Source organism: Cervus canadensis, chromosome 10 (assembly GCF_019320065.1).
Source record: "Cervus canadensis isolate Bull #8, Minnesota chromosome 10, ASM1932006v1, whole genome shotgun sequence".
NCBI lineage: Eukaryota > Metazoa > Chordata > Mammalia > Artiodactyla > Cervidae > Cervus > Cervus canadensis.
The window spans coordinates 31,451,973-31,476,667 of record NC_057395.1 but is presented as its reverse complement, the minus strand read 5'-3'; the positions used below and the strand labels follow the sequence as shown (position 1 = coordinate 31,476,667).

Sequence of the window (24,695 nt, the reverse complement as noted above, 5' to 3'; positions counted from 1 at the left end):
AAATTGCCAGCTTGGGAAAAGATCACAATTCAAAAACGTATTTCTTACTGGAGATCATGGTCAAAGTGTATGGAGAATACTGTCCTGGGGCACTAAGCCCCTCCCCCTTGAAGGAAACACGTCAGGTCAGGCTGGGAGTCAGTGTTCACCTGTCCCTTCCGTGGGAGCTGAGTGCTGGGCTCTTGGGAACCCCGGCAGCGAAGTGAGCAGAGTGACTGCTTCTGGCAGTGCCCACGACCCCTGAGAGAAGATGGATTTTTGGTGGTGACTCTGAACAAAACAAATGCTGGGACGAGTTGGACGTTTAAATATTACTTCGTTTGGCATCTTTTATTATCGATCCTCTGGTTAACAGACTTCTGCCATGAACTTAACACTTATATACAACATAATTTAGTAAAACTAAAAAGGTTTAGTGCTTTTACATTTGAAATTTAAACAGTTTCTGCACCCCCACCCCCACCCCCCGGCTCTCCATAAGCCTTACTTCCCAAGTCCTTCTTTCCTTAATTTCTTCCTTAAGTTTTCCTGTCCAAATATTTTTGGCATAAAGCTCCCAATTCTCCATTTTGGGACAGATCTGCTTTCATTCTGAGATTGTGGTTCCTATGTGGTTTTGACGTTAAAATGGCCTTTTAAATAAAAATCACAGTAATTATATGTGTGTATGTGTGTGCACACTTGCATACATTTTACAGTCTGCTTTTGTTCCCCCTCATGTCCTTTCTTGGCAAAATATAAAGCTAGCCACCACTTGTCAATCCTGAATTTGTTTTGTGAATTTCAGTGGTGTGTGAAATCTGCAAGACTGGAAGCTCCAGCTCAGAGGCCTGGCAGGGAGAAACCCTGGGCCTGGGAGGTGCCCAGGGATGGTGGAGAGGAGGCAGGTCCTAGGGAGGTGACCCTGGAGTGAGCCCTCTTGCAAGTCTCTTAATCCCTCCGTAGGGAACAGAAACAACTTTAGAGAAGGAATTTAACAGGGAGTATAGGGACTTCTCTGGTGGTCCAGTGGTTAAGACTCTGCACTCCCAGTGCAGGGGGCACAGGTTCCATCCCTGGTCGAGGAACTAAGATCCTACATGCCTGGTGGGAAAAGAGTACACAGAAATGGGGAGAAGAGTGAGGTTTTTTGACAGAAGGATCTGAGATGAGATCTGAGGGATGATTTATAGCAACCCTTTCAAGCACCTTCACTTTCGCGAGGATGAAAGTTTCCCTATGTCTCTCTGTACATCTCAGAATTTACCTCTTTTTTATCTCCTTAGGCCAGAAAAATCCATTCGTTTTTTCTTCTTGTTAGTCATTAGGAAAACAGGCAGCGAGAGGAATAAGGCTAAGTCACAGTCAGGCTTGGATTCTTTCCACACCTGTGTGGGTATTTAATTTCCACACTGATTTAACATTAGTCTAATCTGTTTTGTTATTCAGACTTCAAAATTAGAATGCTTTGGGGAGGGTGCCATTTCATTATCCTTGTATCAATTTACGTACTTGTTTACTCTAAAATACCCAGAAGAGAAGATTTAAGTAAAACCGACATGTTGGTTTTAACAATTTAAAATGTATTAGCTTTAAAATTCTGAAGGTGGCTGAGCTTTGTTCTGTTTTGCTTTGTTGCATCTGCAAGAGTCCTCCTTTCACCCAATAAAGAAGAGTGTGGAAAGGGAGGATCTGGGTCTCTGCTTCCTCTTCCTGCTGGCCACCCCTCCTGCCAGCTGCCAGTATACAGCATGTTGTGTGTGTTTCGTGAGCAAGTGAGTCCTTTTATAAACATTTTATTTGTTTATTCACTTATTGGTCATGCCTCACTGCTTGCAGACTCTTATTTCCCTGACCAGGAATCGAACCTGGGCCCTGGCAGTGAACGCACCAAGTCCTACCCACTAAACCTACTAGGGAATTCCACGTGCAAGTGACTCTTGAAGCGGGGCAGGGAGGTTTGCAGGGTTGGGTGTAGCGAGTGGCGTAGGGGACAGGGCGCCCCCGGGTCCATGATGCAGCCCCCGGATGAGGCCGCAGTATTTTCCTTATATGATCGGGCCCCATGGCTGGCGGCGCCGCCGGCCCGGAGCCTGAGAGGATTATGAAAACGTATCAGGCGAAATGGGGCCAGGGACCCGGGGGCTGGGAGGTTAGGGGGAGGCAGTTAGGCTAAGGTTTGGGTGTGGTTAGGGTGGCCCCTGCCGCTCTGTGAGCCCTCGTCGATGATGACGTGACCACTGTGCAATCTGAGTTCTGGGAACTAGGTGATGGAGCGTGTTCTGAGAACGGACTGAGACCGGGCGAATAAAAAAAATAAATAAATAAATAAAATAAAATTATTATTAAATTATTTATTTAGTTAATTTTTGGTTTAACTGGTTCTTCATTGCTGCACTCAGGATTTCTCTTTTGCAGTAAGTAGGGTTACCCTTCTTTGCAGTGTGCGGGCTTCTTATTGCGGTGCCTTCTCTTGTTGCAGAGCACAGGCTTTAGGCGAGCTCAGTAGTTGAAGCCCTCGGGCTCAGTAGCTGTGGCACACAGACTTAGCTGGTCTGCTGGATGTGAGATCTTCCTGGATCAGGGATCAAACCCCTTTCCCCTGCATTGGCAGACAGATTCTTATCCACTGTACCACCAGGGAAGTCCAGCAAGTGATTCTTCACTGTTTTTGTCTGCTGTCTAAATCCAATATTTAGAATAAAGCATGATGTAGAACAGATATACAAGAAATATGAATTGAATGACTTGATGGACAGATCCAATGAAATCCACCAGCCAAGTCACCACACTTTTCACTGCCTCCCACAATGGGCAGTAACGCTGATTGCAGGGCATGGGATCTCAATGTCCTGGCAGGTACTAACAGGCATTGAAAGTTGAAAACTAGGCTTTGAGGAAGAAGAAAGAGTTATTTTCTAACTGGATGATTTAGCCTGCCCAATTTACCCTTGAATACTTTATTTACAGGAAATACAATTCCAATAATGTGCTTATTTGTGTTGTTTTCCTCAGGTTCACGTGGATAAACTAGACATGTTTCGAAACATGCCTGACATTCTCCATCATCTGACAACAGACCGTGACACCCAGATCCATGCGTGTCGACACCCAAAGGTACACAGCGAACTCTTTTTCTTACTGTTTGTATGATTTACAGAAACCAGAATTTTAGGTTTAGAAGGAACCTCAGAAATCCCATTTTCTAGGCTCTTCAATTTCCCAATGTGAAAAGTGAGGCTGAGATCCCGGTGTTAGATCAGGGTCATGCAGCGGTACATCACTATATTCCATTATCATAAACCTAATTAGTAAACAGACAGATACTTGTAATTTCTAATGAAATATATTTATACAATTGATATATGTTTATTTGTAATGAATTATGTAACGAACGATTTATTTGTAAGGAAAGTAGTAACATTAGAGCTTATAATTTAAAATTTAACAAAACGTAATCACCGTCCATTGTTGTTTACTTTTGAAACTCATGACACATGCACATTTATAAACTTTATTTTTTTCTCATTTGAGGTAAATATCTAAATATAACTTTGCTTTGAATTAAAAAAAAATTTTTTTTGGCCACACCACGCGGTATGTAGGATTTTAGTTCCCCGACCTGGGATCAAACCCATGCCCCCTGCATTGGAAGTGTGGTGTCTTAATCACTGAAGCATCAGGGAACTCCCTTAAATTTTGAAGTAGTTATGTGTATTGGTGATCCAGTTTCAAATGAATATTTTTAGTTTCTTTGAAACTCACTGGTAATTGGTTTTCTGATGGCACCATAGAACTTCCTTCTCTTATTAACTGCCAGGGATTCAATTTTGAATTGGGCTTTAACATTTCCATTTTAATTTATATTGTCATTCGGTGTAACTTAACTACTAATTAGTGACCGTCAAATGCAGGGGTTTGTGTGATCATAATTTTTCTCTAAATTTTTAATCTTGGCATTCAAATGCTGAGTAATTTTTATTTTAGTAAATAGTACATTTATACATTTGGATAATCACTGTAGTAGTAATACTATGTAACTCCATCAGCCAAAATCCTAAAGTTTCTTTGCCCTAAAGTAAAGCAAAATTTTAAAAAAATATTCTTATTCATACCATGGAGTATTCTATTTCAAACTACCACAGGAGAAATACGAGCTAAGAAACTCTTCTGATGACTGTTCAGCTGCATATTATAACTCACATCATGAATTTACTTCATCTTTTCGTTTGTGTATGTATACACGCAGACACACACCACGCAGTTATGTAATGGATGGATAAAAATAATGTCGATACAAAGTAGAAACTGTTTTGTCCTTTTTCTGTGGGACTCGTAGTCTTTCCCCCAACAACACCCCATAAATGTCTTAATTGGCAGATTTCTTTTTGCTTGGTGTAGAAAATGGCAACCCACTCCAGTATTCTTGTCTGGAAAATTTCACGGTTGGAGGAGCCTGGCGAGCTACAGACCATGGGACTGTAAAGAGTCGGACATGACTGAGCACCTGAGTGCTACACTTTGTATAGTTGACGTACAATATTATATGTTACAGGTGTACAATATTGTGATTCACAGTTTTTAAAGGTTGTACTCCATTTATAGTTATTATAAAATATTGGTTCTATTTCCCCATGCTGTACAATATGTCCTTGTAGCTCATTTTATATCTAGTAGTTTATACCTTTTAATCCTCTACTCCTGTCTGCCCCTCCCCCTTCCCTCTCCCCACTGTTAATACTAGTTTGTTCTCTGTTATCTGTGAGCTGCTTCTTTTTTGTTATATTCATTAGTTCGCTGTATTTTTTAGATTCTACAAATAAGTGATATCATATAGTATTTGTCTTTCTGTCTGACTTATTTCACTTAACATAATACCCTAGAAGTCCATGCACATTGTTGCAAATGGCAAAATTTCATTCTTTTCTTATGGCACATTATCAGCATTAGTTGAGCTGATAATGCTCCTGTTTTGTATTATTTTTTTCTTTTCTAACTTTTTATTTTGTATTGGGGTATAACCAATTAACAGCGTTGTGATATTTTCAGGTGAACTGTGAAGGGACTCAGCCATATACATGTATCCATTCTCCCCCAAACTTCCCTCTCATAACTCATAGCGTATATATGTACCACATCTTGTTGCTTCCACATGTTGGCAATTATAAATAATGCTGCTGTGAACATTGGGGTGCATATATCTTTTCAAATTAGTGTTCTTGGTTTTTTTTTTTCCGGATGTATACCCTGGAGTAGAATCACTGGGTCACGTGAACACCTCGTCCTCTTCACCTGGATTCCACTGTGTGTTACCACCACCATGTCTTTTTCCTGGAAGCCTCATCTCTCTCTTACGTGTGTGTGTAACCAGCACGCCACCCCCCCAACCCATCTGAGTCATAACACTTCACCCTAAACAAGGACATTCTCCTATATGACCACAGTACAATTCTCACACTCAGGAAATTCAGCATCGATAGAACACTGTTGGATGCGATGTCCTTCATATTCAAATATCCAGTTGTCCCAATCGTGTCCTTTATGGCTTGTGGAGGGAGAAGCAAGGCTGTCCAGGATTTAAAAATATGTATATTTATTTATTTGGGTGCGCCAGATCTTAGCATAGTGTATGACCTCTTAGTTACGGCATGTAGGAGCCAGTTCCCTGACCAGGTATGGAACCTGGGCCCCCTGCATCGGGAGTGTAGAGTCTTGGCCACTAGACCACCAGAGAAGTCCCCAGGATTTTATTTAGAATCATGTGTTGCATTCACTCAGATCTCCTTAGTTTCTTTTGATGTAGATCAAGTAAGTCTCCAGTCTTTTGCTTTTCTTTCATTACATCGACATTTTTGAAGAGTCCGGGGCCAGTTATTTTGTGGAATGTTCCTCACTTTGGACTTACCTGTTTCCTCATGTCTGTCTGTCTATTATCTATGTCTGAAAATTCATCTATGTTTGTTTTTGAGACCCTGCCTACAAACACATTTGTTGAAAATGTTAAACTGTTTTTCTGTATTTTAAAAATGTTTTTAGGCAGAGGAATATTTTCAGTGGAATAAGTTACCATGTGGCATTACTTCCAAAAATAGAATTCCACTCCACACAATCAGCATTAAGCCATCTACCATGTGGTTTGGAGAAAGAACCAGAAAAACCAACATCATTGTGAGGTAAGCAAGCAGTGTCTTTGGAGAGAAACATTGTTCAGTCACCAAGTCATTTCTAACTCTTTGCGACTCCATGGCCTGCAGCACACCAGACTTCCCTGTCCTTCACCATCTCCCAGAGCTTGCTCAAACTCATGTCCATTGAGTTGATGATGCCACCCAACCATCTCATCCTCTGTTGCTCCCTTCTCCTCCTGCCTTCAATCTTTCCTAGCCTCAATGTCTCTTCCAGTGAGTTGCCTCTTCGTATCAGGTGACCAAAGGATTGGAGTTTCAGCTTCAGCATGAGTTCTTCCAATGAATATTCAGGACTGATCTCCTTTAGGATTGACTGGTTTGAACTCCTTGCAGTCCAGGTGACTCTCAAGAGTCTTCTCCAACACCACAATTTGAAGGCATCAATTAAATCAATGGTTTAAATGCAGTCTAGTCTAAGCCCAAGAAGAGGATACATTACAATTGTGGAAAATAACCTCTGAAATTTACACTCTATTTGAACTACAGAAATGCTGCTTCCAAACCTATCTATTGGCCAGTATCTCCCAGAGTCTACCTGTGTTAGACAGACAAGAGGGTTAGAGTTGGGGTGTCTTGCTTGGCGGGGAGTCATGAATGGATGTTGTAGGAAGTAGAAGCCCTTGGTGGAGTAGGGGAGCCCCACACTGATCATTATGTTTTAGCAAATTTCCTTAATGTTTGCTATTCAGAATGTCGATAAAAATTTACATTTCTGGAAAGGGTTCCCCCTTTCCAGAAGAAAGGAAGAAATTACTGATGGTAGGATGATTTCACACTGCAGTAGCCTACATGAAAGGACTTGAAGTTTAGAACTTAGTTTTGATTAAGTGACCTTTAATTTTGTGTTTGCATCTCCCACTAGGACTGGAGAGAGTTCCTACAGAGCCTGCTTTTCTTTTCATTCCTCCTACAGCGAGGTAAGAGGATCCCATAGGCTCAGAACCTTGGCAGCCTTTGTGGCTTCTGGGGGCATCTCTTTTTCTACTGCTCAAGGTGGGTTGTGGCTTTTCCTAAAGAAATGCGGGGAAGACATCTCAGTGGATGAGGTATGTCACTAAGTCTAAAGGAAATTGCTGATCATCACCATTTTCAACCTAAACATTGAAGAAAACGTACGATTAAGGTTTTCTCTCCGCCTCGCTTTCTAAATTTATTTGAAATTCCCCACTTCAGTTCTGTTTACTTGTCATAAAAGAATGGTAAATCTTCCACAGCACATGGGACTATATTCACTGTCTTGTGATGACCTACAATGGAAAAGAATCTGAAGTGAACACAATACTGTAAATCAGCTATAGTTTAATAATTAAAATTTAAAGGCTAACAGACAAAAAAAGTGTCCCTAATGAAATCATAGTTAAGGTAAAATACTCCATTATACAACACAAGGAAAACAGTCAGTACTGTATAAGTGGAGTATAACCTTTTAAAATATGAATCACTACATTGTATACCTGTGACATACAATACTGTACATAAACTATACTTCAATTAAAAAATTGAAAAAAATCTTAAATCTTCTTTGAAGGAGTACTTCAATAAAAAGAAAGACTGAAAAAAGATCTGAAATCTTATTTGAAGGAGCACTGCAGATAAAACCTCATGATAGACTGCCTTGTACTGGCCAGATTCTTGGCCCCTCCCGGATTTTGATTGTACTGAAAAGCCATTTAAAAAATAGTCCTCAATATTCGCAAGTGTGGAAGAACAAAGCTGATTGGGGTATACACTCTGTCCTTAGTAAGGATCAGTATAGTAGAATTACTCAGTTGAAGAGGACTTTAATATGGTTATGTGAGGATACTTTTTATATAGGATATTGACCTACTAGGATGGGGCCCCGACATACGTAATTTATTTGCAAAATTCTCAAGCATTTCCAAAGTAAATGCTAGCATCTTACAAGTGCAGGGGTTCAGTAATTTCATATATTGGAGAAAAAGCTGGCTTTTTATGACACTTTGTCATGTATGATTTTAGTTTTGCCATTTCTGCACTTAATGCATTTCCCTGATAATGGTTGTTTTCTGTATTGGAGGTACACAGATACAGCTCTGCAGCAGTGAGCTGTGGGCATGGTAATGATTTGAACAGCTCCAGGGAATGGCATTCTTTTAAAAAAAAATTATTGAAGTATAGTTAGCTTACAATGTTGTATTAGTTTTTAATAGTTTCTAATTAGTTTCTAATGGATAGCAAAGTGATTCAGTTATTTGTATGTATGTGTGTGTGTGACACACACATATATAATACAAACACACACACATACATTCATTTCAGATTCTTCTCCCTTATAGGTTATTACAAAATACTGGATATAGTTCTCTGTGCTATGCAGCAAGTCCTTGTTTATCTATTTTATACATAATAGTGTGTATCTGTTGATCTCAAATTCCTAATTTATACTTCTGCCACCCCCTTTCCTCTTTGGTAATCACAGGTTTGCTTTCTATGTCCTCTTTTCCCCACCCAAGTATTATTGATTCTCATCATTCGTGGATTCCTCATCACAAACCCGCCCGCTCACTGACACTTGTCTGGACCCTTACATCAGTGCGCATGGTGCCCTGTGGTCCTTTGCACACATGTACACCCGGGAAGCAAAGGATTGGGCTCGCCTGACGCACACACTCCCGACTCAGGTCGCACATGGTGGCCTCCTGCCTTCGTGTTTTAGCTCACAGACTGTAAACACGTGTCCTTTTCACTGTTTACTGCTGCATTTTCCACATTTTTGTGCTTTTGGGGTGATTTTGTTGTTTGAAAGAGCCCCCAGGTGTAATGCTGAAGTGCTGTCAAGCGTTCCTAAGCGCAAGGAGGCTGCAGTGTGCCTTGTGGAGGAGGCACCTGTTTGATTTTTGTTCATTTGTGAGTTACAGAGCCCCTGACCTTGAGTTCACTGTCCATGGACCAACAATATATATCATGTAAGATGTCTTTAAAGAGAAGCTCACATAAAGCAAGATTGTGTATTTGATTGGTTGACAAGGTGCTATGACTAGAGGCTCACAAGAACCCTGTAGTTACTCGACCAGGAACAGCGGTCCACTGTTTGCAGTGACTTTGTGGACAAGCAGGAGAGTGCATTGGGTGTCTGTCTCCCTGGACCGTTTCTGGTGTGTAGGTCTGACCTTCCTTGCTTCATTCTTAATCCCTTCAAAAGCCTCAGATTTCTACCAGCCTCAACTTTGGATTGATTATACAAATCATATAGGTTGTGGACAGGTAACAATGGTTTTTCATTGCATGCCTGCTCTGAAAGTGCAAATGAAATTGTTTATGAAAAGTAGCTGAAGAATGGATCTTTTTGTCTTTCCTCTAGGCTTAATTAAGGTTCCTGTTTTGTTTTAATCCAGAGTTATTAATAATTGCTGTTCCCTACCTCTTGTGGTGCTTTACTTGAAAGAGTTGGGTGCTAGTACTTACTTTGTGCCTCAGTCTCCCCATGTGCAGAAAGAAAGAAAAATCTTTGTGTTGTCATGACCAACTCCTAATAGTTTTATTGAATATTTAACCATGTGCTAGGTACCAGGCTTGGAGATGGAAATGGCAACCCACTCCAGTATTCTTGCCTGGAGAATCCTGTGGACAGAGGGGCCTGGTGGGCTGCTGTCTATGGGGTCGCACAGAGTCGGACACGACTGAAGCGGCTTAGCATGCATGCATGCATTGGAGAAGGAAATGGCAACCCACTCCAGTGTTCTTGCCTGGAGAATCCCGTGGACAGAGGAGCCTGGTGGGCTGCCATCTATGGGGTCGCATAGAGTTGGACACGACTGAAGCGACATAGCAGCAGCAGCAGCAGCAGCAGGTACCAGGCTAAGCACTTCACACATATTATGTCATTTATACACTTAGATGAAGAATCGAAGAGACATGAGGTAACTTGAGATCACAAGCTCACCAAGATCTAGTAAGTGACAAAGCAGAAGCCTGTCTGGGTTGCTAAGATGTTTTGAGGAATGGTGAAAGTTCTTGTTTAGCATTCCGAGCTTTGCAGAGGGTATTCATGAATGACATGTTTGCATGTCACTGTCCTTGTTTAGAATAAATCCTGAGAACAAATCAGGCAATCTCAAAGATGTAGTTCCTCTTGGTGTATTGCTAACAATTACATGTCAGAGGAAAGGAATGCAGTTTGAAGACCTTGTTTCCTTTTGCATATTAAATACTCAGCTAAATTCCAACTTCCTGGAAGGAGAGATATTTACTATGGGTGAGTGACCTAATGGGTCACTACGGGTAAGGAAACTAATGTATGAAGGACAGAATATCTGAATCCCAGTCATCAGTGAGTCTCACACCTTACTGGTGACCAGAATCACTGCTTCCCAGGCCCCACTGCAGCTCAGTGTTAGGGATCTTTGGGGATAGGGCCTGCACCTTGTGCATCTCTTCTTGAAAGGTCCTGGACACTCCTCAGGTGCAGCCAATGTTGGGAGCCACAGTCTTGAGAGATTTCAGCTTCTTCTCGCTTTGCTCTTCTTTAACACCCAGGGTTTTCATGGGAGAGATAACTGATGCATTTTGTTTTCCTTCTTCCAGATTAAAGATTTCTTGAGCTACATCTGTCCTGTGAATGTCTATCCAAATGTCATCCCATTAGGCACAACTATGGATAAAGTTAAAGAAATGTGAGTGGACTACCTGTGGCATTTATGTTGTTGAATGGGATGGACCTAGAGAATAGTTTTGGGCTGAAAGTGGGAGCAAGGATGTGAAACAGGCTGGTTAGGAGCACATAGGCTTTCTTCAAGCAAGTGTGTTCTACATAATCCTAAAGGCTTCTGGGAATCTGGCAGAAGGAAGCTGTTGTGACACTGAAATTCCCTGAATGCCAGAAGGTGTTCCTCTATTAGTTTACTAGTTATTAGGCTAGGGACCTGCTTTTCTGCAGTGCAAAAACAAAGAGAAAAGTTTTGCTCTCCCCAGTCCTACAATTAGATGGAGGTCTACTAGGTTGTTTAAATGCTTGTATTTACCACTTTGTTACAGGAAAGTAATTTCTGATTATTAAACAGTGCTTTTCTGCTTTTAATAGTAGTGGTATGGCTTTCCCCCCATAGTCAGGTTTTCATAACCTCTATAACACTTATATTCCAGCAGCTTTTCCAACAAGAAAAGTAAAATACTCTTATTATTTCAGCTTAAAGCCTTTATGCCGATCTTCCCAAAGTACTGAGCCCAAGTATAAACCACTTGGAAAACTGAAGAGAGCTAGAACAATCCACCTAGACTCAGGTAGGAAGAATGACCCTGGCGTCATGGATATGGGTTTCCCTGAAAGGCTGTTTTTCAGGGTGCTGTGGTCTGGGGAAAGCTGTTTTTGTGATGTCTTCTGAAGTGTAAAAATTTAAATGTTGATGAAGCCCAATTTATCAAATTCCATTTATAGTTTTTGCTTTTGGTGTCATATCTAAGAAAAACTATTGCTTAATCCAAGATCATGAGGATTTACTATCATATTTTATCATTTCCGGGTCAATTTTGACTTTTCCTTATTATAGGTTTTATTTTCTCACCTTTCTACACATCTGTTGGATGCCATGGTATATTTGATCTTTGTCATTGTACACTTAGGTTATTCTGAACTTTTTTTTTTTTTTTCCCATGTTTTTTTTTTTTTTTCCCAGTGGGTTTGTCATACATTGATATGAATCAGCCATGGATTTACATGTATTCCCAATCCTGATCCCCCCCTCCCACCTCCCTCTCCACCCGATTCCTCTGGGTCTTCCCAGCGCACCAGGCCGGAGCACTTGTCTCATGCATCCCACCTGGGCTGGTGATCTGTTTCACCATAGATAGTATACATGCTGTTCTTTTGAAATATCCCACCCTCACCTTCTCCCACAGAGTTCAAAAGTCTGTTCTGTATTTCTGTGTCTCTTTTTCTGTTTTGCATATAGGGTTATCGTTATCACCTTTCTAAATTCCATATATATGTGTTAGTATGCTGTAATGTTCTTTATCTTTCTGGCTTACTTCACTCTGTATAATGGGCTCCAGTTTCATCCATCTCATTAGAACTGATTCAAATGAATTCTTTTTAATGGCTGAGTAATATTCCATGGTGTATATGTACCACAGCTTCCTTATCCATTCATCTGCTGATGGGCATCTAGGTTGCTTCCATGTCCTGGCTATTATAAACAGTGCTGCGATGAACATTGGGGTGTACGTGCCTCTTTCAGATCTGGTTTCCTCAGTGTGTATGCCCAGAAGTGGGATTGCTGGGTCATATGGCAGTTCTATTTCCAGTTTTTTAAGAAATCTCCACACTGTTTCCCATAGCGGCTGTACTAGTTTGCATTCCCACCAACAGTGTAAGAGGGTTCCCTTTTCTCCACACCCTCTCCAGCATTTATTGCTTGTAGACTTTTGGATAGCAGCCATCCTGACTGGCGAGTAATGGTACCTCATTGTGGTTTTGATTTGCATTTCTCTGATAATGAGTGATGTTGAGCATCTTTTCATGTGTTTGTTAGCCATCTGTATGTCTTCTTTGGAGAAATGTCTGTTTAGTTCTTTGGCCCATTTTTTGATTGGGTCATTTATTTTTCTGGAATTGAGCTGCAGGAGTTGCTTGTATATTTTTGAGATTAATCCTTTGTCTGTTGCTTCATTTGCTATTATTTTCTCCCAATCTGAGGCTGTCTTTTTCACCTTACTTATAGTTTCCTTTGTAGTGCAAAAGCTTTTAAGTTTCATTAGGTCCCATTTGTTTTAGTTTTGCTTTTATTTCAATATTCTGGGAGGTGGGTCATAGAGGATCTTGCTGTGATTTATGTCGGAGAGTGTTTTGCCTATGTTCTCCTCTAGGAGTTTTATAGTTTCTGGTCTTACATTTAGATCTTTAATCCATTTTGAGTTTATTTTTGTGTATGGTGTTAGAAAGTGTTCTAGTTTCATTCTTTTACAAGTGGTTGACCAGTTTTCCCAGCACCACTTGTTAAAGAGGTTGTCTTTTTTCCATTGTATATCCTTGCCTCCTTTGTCAAAGATAAGGTGTCCATAGGTTCGTGGATTTATCTCTGGGCTTTCTATTCTGTTCCATTGATCTATATTTCTGTCTTTGTGCCAGTACCATACTGTCTTGATGACTGTGGCTTTGTAGTAGAGTCTGAAGTCAGGCAGGTTGATTCCTCCAGTTCCATTCTTCTTTCTCAAGATTGCTTTGGCTATTCGAGGTTTTTTGTATTTCCATACAAATTGTGAAGTTATTTGTTCTAGTTCTGTGAAAAATACCGTTGGTAGCTTGATAGGGATTGCATTGAATCTATAGATTGCTTTGGGTAGAATAGCCATTTTGACAATATTGATTCCTTCCAATTCCATGAACACGGTATGTTTCTCCATCTGTTTGTGTCCTCTTTGATTTCTTTCATCAGTGTTTTATAGTTTTCTATGTATAGGTCTTTTGTTTCTTTAGGTAGATATACTCCTAAGTATTTTATTCTTTTTGTTGCAATGGTGAATGGTATTGTTTCCTTAATTTCTCTTTCTGTTTTTTCATTGTTAGTATATAGGAATGCAAGGGATTTCTGTGTGTTATTTTATATCCTGCAACTTTACTATATTCATTGATTAGCTCTAGTAATTTTCTGGTAGAGTCTTTAGGGTTTTCTATGTAGAGGATCATGTCATCTGCAAACAGTGAGAGTTTCACTTCTTCTTTTCCTATCTGGATTCCTTTTACTTCTTTTTCTGCTCTGATTGCTGTGGCCAAAACTTCCAACACTATGTTGAATAGTAGTGGTGAGAGTGGGCACCCTTGTCTTGTTCCTGATTTCAGGGGAAATGCTTTCAATTTTTCACCATTGAGGGTGATGCTTGCTGTGGGTTTTGTCATATATAGCTTTTATTATGTTGAGGTATGTTCCTTCTATTCCTGCTTTTTGGAGAGTTTTAATCATAAATGAGTGTTGAATTTTGTCAAAGGCTTTCTCTGCATCTATTGAGATAATCATATGGTTTTTATCTTTCAATTTGTTAATGTGGTGTATTACATTGATTGATTTGCGGATATTAAAGAATCCTTGCATTCCTGGGATAAAGCCCACTTGGTCATGGTGTATGATTTTTTTAATATGTTTTGGATTCTGTTTGCTAGAATTTTGTTAAGGATTTTTGCATCTATGTTTCATCAGTGATATTGGCCTGTAGTTTTCTTTTTTTGTGCATCTTTGTCTGGTTTTGGAATTAGGGTGATGGTGGCCTCATAGAATGAGTTTGGAAGCTTACCTTCATCTGCAATTTTCTGGAAGAGTTTGAGTAAGATAGGTGTTAGCTCTTCTCTAAATTTTTGGTAGAATTCAGCTGTGAAGCCATCTGGTCCTGGGCTTTTGTTTGCTGGCAGATTTTTGATGACAGTTTCGATTTCCTTGCTTGTGATGGGTCTGTTAAGATCTTCTATTTCTTCCTGGTTCAGTTTTGGAAAGTTATACTTTTCTAAGAATTTGTCCATTTCATCCAAGTTGTCCATTTTATTGGCATAGAGCTGCTGGTAGTAGTCTCTTATGATCCTTTGTATTTCAGTGTTGTCTGTTGTGATCTCTCCATTTTCATTTCTAATTTTGTTAATTTGGTTCTTCTCTCTTTGTTTCTTAATGAGTCTTGCTAATGGTTTGTCAATTTTGTTTATTTTTTCAAAAAAACAGCTTTTAGCTTTGTTGATTTTTGCTATGGTCTCTTTAGTTTCTTTTGCATTTATTTCTGCCCTGAATTTTTAAGATTTCTTTCCTTCTGCTAACTCTGGGGTTCTTCATTTCTTCCTTCTCTAGTTGCTTTAGGTGTAGTATTAGGTTATTTATTTGACTTTTTTCTTGTTTCTTGAGGTAAGCCTGTAATGCTATGAACCTTCCCTTAGCACTGCTTTTACAGTGTCCCATAGGTTTTGGGTTGTTGTGTGTTCATTTTCATTCATTTCTATACATATTTTGATTTCTTTTTTGATTTCTTCTATGATTTGTTGGTTATTCAGAAGCGTGTTATTTAGCCTCCAGGTGTTTGAATTTTTAACAATTTTTTTCCTGTAATTGAGATCTAATCTTACTGCACTGTGGTCAGAAAAGATGACTGGAATGATTTCATTTTTTTTTAATTTTCCAAGACCAGATGTATGGCCCAGGATGTGATCTATTCTGGAGAAGTTTCCGTGTGCACTTGAGAAAAAGGTGAAGTTGATTGTTTTGGGGTGAAATGTCCTATAGATATCAATTAGGTCTAGCTGGTCCATTGTGTCATTTAAAGTTTGTGTTTCCTTGTTAATTTTCTGTTTAGTTGATCTATCCATAGTTGTGAGTGGGGTATTAAAGTCTCCCACTATTATTGTGTTACTATTAATTTCCTCTTTCATACTCGTTAGTGTTTGCCGCACATATTGCGGTGCTCCTATGTTGGGTGCATATATATTTATAATTGTTATATCTTCTTCTTGGATTGATCCTTTGATCATTATGTAGTGTCCTTCTTTGTCTCTTTTCACATCCTTTATTTGAAAGTCTATTTTATCTGATATGAGTATTGCGACTCCTGCTTTCTTTTGGTCTCCATTTGCATGAAATATTTTTTTCCAGCCCTTCACTTTTAGTCTGTATGTGTCTCTTGTTTTGAGGTGGGTCTCTTGTAGACAGCATATATGGGGTCTTGTTTTTGTATCCATTCAGCCAATCTTTGTCTTTTGGTTGGGGCATTCAACCATTTTTACATTTAGGGTAATTATTGATAGGTGTGGTCCGTTGCCATTTACTTTGTTGTTTTGGGTTCAACGTTTATACAACCTTTCTGCATTTCCTGTCTAGAGAAGATCCTTTAGCATTTGTTGAAGAGCTGGTTGGTGGTGCTCTGAATTCTCTCAGCTTTTTGCTTTCTGTAGCTTTTGAATTCTCCTTCATATCTTGAATGAGTCCTTGCTGGATACAGTAATCTAGGTTGTAAGGTTATTCCTCTTTCATTACTTTCAGAGGCGTCCCTGCATTCCCTTCTGGCCTGGAGGGGTTTCTATTGATAGATCAGCTGTTATCCTTATGGGAATCCCTTTGTGTGTTATTTGTTGTTTCTCCCTTGCTGCTTTTAAATATTTGTTCTTTGTGTTTGATCTTTGTTAATTTGATTAATATGTGTCTTGGGGTGTTTTGCCTTGGGTTTATCCTGTTTGGGACTCTCTGGGTTTCTTGGACTTGGGTGGCTATTTCCTTCCCCATTTTAGGGAAGTTTTCAGCTATTATCTCCTCGAGTATTTTCTCATGGCCTTTCTTTTTGTCTTCTTCTTCTGGAACTCCTATGATTCGAATGTTGGGGCATTTCACAGTGTCCCATAGGTCCCTGAGGTTGTCTTCATTTCTTTTGATCCTTTTTTCTTTTTTCTTCTCTGCTTCATTTATTTCCACCATTTTATCTTCTACCTCACTTATCCTATCTTCTGCCTCCGTTATTCTACTCTTGGTTCCCTCCAAAGTGTTTTTGATCTCATTCATTGCATTATTCATTTTTAATTGACTCTTTTTTATTTCTTCTAGGTCTTTATTAAACAGTTCTTGTATCTTTTCAATCTTTGTTTCCAGGCTATTTATCTGTAACTCCATTTTGTTTTCAAGATTTTGGATCATTTTTATTATCATTATTCTAAATTCTTTTTCAGGTAGATTCCCTATCTCCTCCTCTTTTGTTTGACTTGGTGGGCATTTTTCATGTTCCTTTACCCGTTGGGTATTTCTTTGCCTTTTCATCTTGTTTAGATTGCTGTATCTGGAGTGGGCTTTCTGTATTCTGGAGGTCTGTGGTTCCTTTTTGTTGTGGAGGATTAACCCAGTGGGTGGGGTTAGACGATTGGCTTGTCAAGATTTCCTGGTTAGGGAAGCGTGCGTCAGTGTTCTGGTGCGTGGAACTTGATTTCTTCTCTTTGGAGAGCAATGGAGTGCCCAGTAATGAGTTTTGAGATGGGTCTATGTGTTAGGTGTGTCCTTGGGCAGCCTGTATGTTGATGTTCAGGGCTATGTTCCTGCGTTGCTGGAGAATTTGTGTGGTATGTCTTGCTCTAAAACTTATTGGCTCTTGGGTGGTGGTTGGTTTCAGTGTAGGTATGGAGGCTTTTGGACAGTCACTTATTACTTAAAGTTCCATGTAGTCAGGAGTTTTCTGGTGTTCTCAAGTTTTGGGCTTAAGTCTCCTGCCTCTGGATTTCAGTTTTCTTCTTCCTGTAGTCTCAGGACTTCTCCAACTATACAGCCCTGATAAGAAAACTTCTAGGTTAATGGCTAAAAGATTCTCCCCCGTTAGGGACACCCAGAGAGGTTCACAGAGTTACATGAAGAAGAGGAGAGGGAGGAGGGAGATAGAGATGAGCAGGAGGAGAAAAAGGGGGACTCAAGAGGAGAGAGACAGATCTATGCAGCTGTCTGTTCCCAGAGTGTTCTCCGTAGCCCAGTCACCTACAAAGATTCACAGAATTGGATTGGGAGGAGAAGGGGAAAGGAGGAAATAGAGGTGTTCTGAGGTAGAAAACAGAGAGTCAAGATTGGGAGAGAATAAAAAAAAAAAAAAAAATAGGGCTTCTCTTCTTTTTTTTTTTTGTAAGGTTATAGTGTATTGAAAATGAAAATTAAGGAGTAGTAGAGGAGTACTAGAGGACTTTAAAAGAAATAAGAGAAAAAGAAAAATAGAAAATAGAAGAGAAAAAGGAAAGAAAAAAAAAGAAAAAAAAAGAAAGAAAGAAAAAGAAAAAAAGGAAAGAAGAAAAAAAAAAAATTTTTTTTTTCCCCCCTAATTAAAAAATCGTAAAAGTCTGTGGAAATGAAAGTTAAGGAGTAATGGGGGAGTAATAGGGGATTTTAAAGGAGAATAAAAGAGAAGAAAGAAAAAAGAAAAAAAAGAAAAAATAAAAAAAAATTTTTTAAATTTAAAAAAAAAGAAAAGAGAAAAAAGTAAAATTATATCTAGGAGTTTCTCTGGAGCTGTTGCGGTCAGTGTGGGTTCGGCTCAGTTTCAGATAGCTCCTCGTTCCAGCTTACGCTGCTCGATATCTACAGGCCCCTTCCGGTGTAGTCAATGTTTCCTCCTTTCGAAGACAATGGGCTGCTTTTCTGGGCGCCTGATGACCTCAGCTAGCGATCAGAAGTTGTTTCGCGAAGTTTGCTCTGTGTTCAGTTATTCTTTTGATGAATTTGTAGGAGAGAAAGTGGTCTCCCCGTCCTACTCCTCCGCCATCTTGGCTCCTCCCTGAACTTTTTAGTTTTATAAATATTGTTATGAACATTATCTGTTAAGTCTATTTCACAGCTCTCATTATTATTATAGGATTAAATTGAATTGTAGAAATTACAGTATTTGATACATATTGCCAAATTGATTATACCTGTTTACACAGAGATCAATAGTACATGATGGTTGGAAAGTAGCTGTGAATTATGACAATCATCCTTTTTTATTGGCTTTAGGTGTCTTATCAGTTTGTGTAAATGTTTTAAGCATTTCAACACTTAAAATTTCTTATGTTTTGTTATATGCCTTCCCATTTTCAGAGAGGGAAATTTCAAATTTTTATAGTCATAGCATAGAATGTCAAAATAAACTTCCAATAGCATAGAAATTTTACTTTTTTTCAGACACATACAGGTGAGTTAATGTGAAAACGTTCTGACAGATTATTTTTACAGTTGAAACATACCATGATACTGATATAGTCACTGATTCAGAAGAACATGAAGCTGTCCAGCATTAGAAGTGATACAAACACATTCCACAGAAAGGTAACTTTGGCACATTGTGAAGGAGCTGTAACAAGTGTATTAATCCCTGGCTTAAAATGAAGCCATAACTTGGACATTAGGATGACTACAGATACAGCAGCTAGACATCTTAGGTCACCGTAAGTCCTTTAGAAGATGAGTAGAAGATAAACAGTTGCTTGTTTGAACAATTATCAGTTGTGACAGAACCCTGGACTTTAAGAGCTGGGTTTCCTCCCTCAACCCGCGTGTCTGGTTTCTTGACCCTTGCGTTGTCACACACCTTCTCCAGGCCTGTCTCCTCAGTGGTAAGATAGGAAGCTCGATGATGGTTCCTATGCTCCCACCCCCCCCCCACCCCGTTAAAGCAGGTTTAAGAAGTGTACTTTTAAGCTACACCCTGTCACTGGGAAAATAGTTAACTTATAATTACCTGCTTCTTAACACCAGGTTCATCACTAGAATAGGTGAGCTACCCTATCCAGTAAGCAGTCTCATGAGCATTCCATTTCATTCTTCAAGCTTAGGTACTATTAGAGGGCAGGAAAATATTTGTTCCCCCTTCCCTAATTCCATGCCATGTCATTTTAACTCATGTAACATTCACTCTCTATGTAATACTTCCTCATTTTCAGGATGTAAGTGGACAGGGCTCACTTCAGGCCAGTGCAGCATGCTTGAGACAGTAAAATGACACCAGATGTGGCTTATTCAGTATTTTGGTTAAAGTTGATCTGTTCCCCCCGCCCCCTCCACGTCTCTCGTGGCCTTGTGCACTTGGCACAGGCTGCATAGCAATGAGCAGACACTGGGTGACTACTCACGGTTCTGGGGGCTGCTAGGATGGCACGATCAAGGTGCTGGCAGGTCTGGGTCTTGGTGGGGGCCCACTTCCTGGCTTGTACCACCTTCTCACTGTGCACACACGTGGCCCTTCGTTTGTGCATGGGTCTGGAGAAGGTGAGAAATCTGCTTCCTTTCCTCACAGACACTCTAATCCCATCGCATGTGTTCCTCCCCCTCCCCACCATGAGCTAATTATCTTCTAAAGGTCCCACCTCCAAATACCATCACAGAGTTAGAAATTAAGAATTTTGAAAGGATACAGACATTTAGCCTGTAACATGCATGAAGTATTAACAGATATCAAAAAATGCTCATGGGGGAAAACTTTAGAAAAAAATTGTCTTTTTATTAAATAAGCCAATGCATTGAACATCTACTGGCTGAGCACAAAGAGTTTGCAAATGTCTCTCCTAGTATAGATGGTTTCAAAGCCGAACTGATGTAGAGAATCAACTGTAGAACTTAAAAAATAGATTATTCAGTCCTACTTTCAGGGACTCAGTAGGTCTGAAATGAAATGTAGAAAGCTATTTTATTTAAAAAGCTCTCCAGATAAGAACCACTGATTAAGACTCTCATCAGAGGGGAGCGCAGATCTCTAGTCTCAACTCACTGCCTGGCTTTATGACAAGCTGAAGGCTGGTAGTCAGGTCAGATTGTTCAGAATATCCCAAGAATAAGCGACCTTTTAACTTCTGGAAGAAGAGTGAGTTCCCATTATTTGCAATTCTATGAATTGAAAAATGCAGCTAAGTGCTGCAAACTGGATTTTTAATTAAAAGCATGAATTGGTTCCTTCTGCATTGTCACCTACACACCTTGTTCTGTTTGTCTCACAGAGGAGGAAGATGACGATGGTCTCTTTGATGATCTTCTGCCAGCACCTTTAAGGCACAAGGTTCCAAGCCAGCAGACTCTACACCCTGAGGTATTTCCCACACCTGCTATATCTCAAAACCAGCCTGAAAAATGGAGAGAAAGCACAGGATGCTTCAAAGCAGAGAGTATGCCAACGTTCCTTTGGGCAAACTTTATAGATTGTGAGGAATCCAACAGTGAAAGTGAAGAATCAGAAATTCCAGGATCAGCTCAAGGAGACACAGGTCCCATCCTCCAGCCCCAGCAGAGGGCCGATGGGGAAGTACCGCAGTGGGAAGTGTTCTTTAAAAGAGATGCTGAAGGCACAGACGACTGTTTGGAAAACCTCCCGTCTTCCACAGAGGCGGGGGGCTCCCAGTCCCCGAAGCTTTTCAGTGATTCTGATGGGGAGTCAACGCACATTTCTTCCCAGGCCTCCTCTCAGTCAACACACATATCGGAACAAGGAAGTCAAGGTTGGGACAGCCAATCGGACACTGTTCTGTTATCTTCCCAGGACAGAAACAGTGGGGATGTTACTTCCTTGAACAAAGGGGTCTATAGGCCAGGAATCAAAGAGAATATTCCTGCCCCTCAGCCAGAACAAAATGTACTTTGCCTAAAGGACACTTACTCGGATTTCAAAAGCAGAGATCAAGATGTAAATATAGTTCCTAGTGCTGGAGAAACCACCACTCTAAGCAGTGGGAAACAGATGCTTCAGGAGAAAAGGCCATTGACTCTTAGCAGCAGTGCGGATTCACAAAGCTCCTCTGATTTTGAAATTCCTTGCACTCCAGAAGCTGAGCTTCCTAAACAAGAACACTTACAGTATTTATATGAGAAGTTGGCAACAGGGGAGAGTATAGTGGTTGAAAAAAGAAAAGGCTCATTTCATTCTAGAGCAACCACTAAAAAATCTATACTAACAGATACCAGTCAAAATTATAATAGATAAAAATGGAATACTTAGAAATGATCCTATTACCTAAAAGGTGGCAGTAAAGAGGAAATGGATGACCGAAAAATAGAACAGAAAACATGACATAGGAGCACTGAATCCAAACATATCAATTGTTTCCCAGTCACTAAGTTGTGTGTGACTCTCTGCGACCCAGTGGCCTGCAGCACCCTATGCTTCCCTGTCCTTCACTACCTCCCCGAGTTTGCTCAAACTCATGTCCAAAACATATCAATAATTACAAGGGAATAGGGGGAAAAAGGTAAACCAACTATATACTGCCTATAGGAAACTGACTTCAAAAGACTTGGGTAGGTGTACCAGTGAAAGAATGGAAAACTTTACCCTGTAAACATTACTTCAAGATGCAGTGTCTATACCCTAATGTTCAAAGGTCCAGGTTACTGAGACAGAATTGAATCCTAAATGAGTAAGTGCCTAACAACGTTTAAATACACAAAGCAGAAACAAAGAAGACAAACTAATGCATGATTACAACTATAACAGAATAAGTTTAGAAAAATAAGCAAGGATATGGAAGAACTGAATGGCACCCTCAACCAACTGGATTTAACTGATGAAAGGACACTTCACAGCAGAATACAAGCTTTTCAAGTTCACACAGGACGACGTTCACCAATGGGTCATATCCCAGGTCATAAACACACTTCAAACTTAAATAAGCTTGCATCTATTACTGTAAACTGATGGCTACAGAAGAAAGTCAGCCCTTTACCTACCTCAGGTGTTTCATCATCTTTAAGAATGTTGGGGGAAGACAGTGGTAAAATTAAAACCTAAAGAAAATACTTAAAAGGCATTCGACCTCTTTAAAATTCACCAGTAGGTTATGTTTTTGCATAGTTATGTATGTGCATTTAATATACTTATTCGCAAGTGTTTATGATATTCATAAACATTTTGGTTTGCTGATATTTTGTATTAAGAAAGCAAAAGCAGAGCTTTCACTTAAGTGGAGTCTCTAAAAACCAATTTGCAGATCAATGAAACTAAAATGCATTATTACCATGCTGCATTGTAGAAAAACCAAAAATAAGTACTGAATCCACAAGACTAATTAAGGTTATACAACAGAATCCACGGAAGAGGAGAATAAACTGGGTGTTTAGGGGAGCCAATACCAAGTGGACCTAGGAAGCTAGCCCTCTCACTTGTCCAGAAGGGAATTTTCCATTCCCAAGTGTTGGGAGAAGGATAAATTAGCCCGTGTCTATTTACATGGGAGGAAAACTGGACAGTGACTTTTAAGTTTCAGCTAAGAAACTGGCACCAGAGAGGGGTAACCCAACGTGATAAGGCTCAGGGCTGATAGCTGGGCGCCTGGTGCTACTCCTTTCTGTTCTTTGAGGAGTATGTTGAATCATAATTTACAGCAAGTGTCTCTGTCCTAAATTACTCAACAATTAGTTTATTAATATGTACATCAACAGAGACTGGGCTGAGCATCATAATATAGCTGCCGGCAAAGGAGCTGAAGAATGCAGAGGTTTAAGGGGACATGGAACCTTTTTTCTAGCTCAGGTGCTACCCTGAGCTTTTGATGAAATACTCTCTACAGACTCAGTGTGACTGGGGAAGAATTATATATTATTCTATTTTGCACAGCTCCCCTCTGAGTACCATTACCTAGTCACTAGAGACAACCAGTAGCAACTACATGTTCAACTCTCATAACTACAACTGGCCTATTACAAGAACCCAGAGACTTCATTTTTAATTTTTAGCTCTAAAAATTAATTATATGTCATTATCGTAAGTCACATAATCAAATGTAACTATTGTATCCATTTGTACATATTCACTGACCCCTAAGACGTCATCTTAACAGTAGAGCTTATGATCCAAGGTGGGTGTTCAAAACATGCCTGTAAACATTCTTCTGAATATATTTGCAGTATTATCACCATCAATTTAATATTCCATACGGCCATATTTTTATTGTTTTATATGTGATTCTAGCATAATAAGTGCTAGACTTATTAAATCAAAGTCTGGAACAGACTTTGATCAAAAACCCTGCAGTGATCACCAAATGTTTTACAGTACAGAATAGTTACAGCTAATACTGATATATGGCGCTTCCTCTGCAACAAGGCTTAATTCTTTCACACACTCTTTATTCCTCACAAGCACCCTTTGAGGTAGGCACACTTACCATCTGCATTCACAAAGGAGGAGGCTGAGGCAGAGGGGTTAGTTTATTAGTAAGATGTGAAGCCAGAACTCAAACAAGGCACTCAGGGCTCCCAGGCCATGCTCTTAACCACTGGGCACTGAAGCCTCTCAAGAAGAGCATAAAAGTGGGTAGGATTCATTACACTGGCTATTTGAGTTTTACTTCAAGAACTGTGATGTATAAAATAAGTGAAAAAAGTTTCAAAATGCCAAGCTTTATTATCACAAAAGAAACCCATGGCTAGCCACATTTCCTTAGAGAGGAATCCAGGACTTCGCAGTTTGTTTAACAGTAGAAACTGATTAAAAAAAAAAAAAAACACGTCTGCCTGAAGTTGGTCAAGTATGTTAAAAGCAGTCAAGTGTAGTTTCCGACTGTGGGGATGTTAACGTTAACCGTGGCAGTCTGAGCCCATGTCTTCAGTGTGTTTAGGGAAGGCAGCACCGGCGTCCTCGACTCATGAGAAGCACAGGACATGCACAGGGCCTGAGACTTGCTCAAAGGTTATCAGCTCTAATTCTAAAAGGCCTCTGCACTTCCAGGCAGTACTTAGCAAAACTGCTTAAGTACCTGGTGACTAATAATGCTCAAAAAATTTAAGCATCCATCTAACTTATGCTAAGTACAAAATGGTACTTTAATATTCAAATGCATGAGCCATGACAATAATAAAACTTTCTTAAAAGTAATATTTAAAAGAATGGTATAAACCTTTGGTTAATCTCAGTAACAGGTAGTCAGGAGTAGATCAATAATTTTCTGCCCCTTTAGCTTTACTGAAAATGACAGTAAAATATTCAGAAATAAAGCTAAGGTGTAATGAAAGAAAACCAAATGCTAAACTAAATTTATTTTGCTAAGAGAAACTGCTTAACTATAAGTAAGTGCAATCTAGATTTTGTGCATATGTGGGGAAAAAACCCTGAGTTTACCAACTG

The 24,695-nt window shown here is 39.7% G+C and overlaps 1 protein-coding gene and 2 non-coding genes across 5 annotated transcripts in view; all 3 read left to right on the top strand.

The window, feature by feature from the left end:
* Positions 1-21,627, top strand: part of DCLRE1C (DNA cross-link repair 1C) — a 40,490-nt gene extending 18,863 nt beyond the window's left edge. For all 3 annotated transcript variants that reach the window (XM_043479050.1, XM_043479049.1, XM_043479051.1), the window contains 6 exons: positions 2,995-3,096; positions 6,016-6,152; positions 7,030-7,084; positions 10,713-10,801; positions 11,314-11,408; positions 20,581-21,627. In XM_043479050.1, the coding sequence (XP_043334985.1) occupies positions 2,995-3,096; positions 6,016-6,152; positions 7,030-7,084; positions 10,713-10,801; positions 11,314-11,408; positions 20,581-21,557 (1,455 nt within the window). In that variant the 3' untranslated portion in view covers positions 21,558-21,627. The remainder of the gene's footprint in view (positions 1-2,994; positions 3,097-6,015; positions 6,153-7,029; positions 7,085-10,712; positions 10,802-11,313; positions 11,409-20,580) is intronic.
* Positions 1,981-2,123, top strand: LOC122449059. Its single transcript, XR_006271877.1, has one exon.
* On the top strand, positions 2,199-2,281 carry LOC122449049. The gene has a single exon (XR_006271867.1).
* Positions 21,628-24,695: the final 3,068 nt, after the last annotated feature.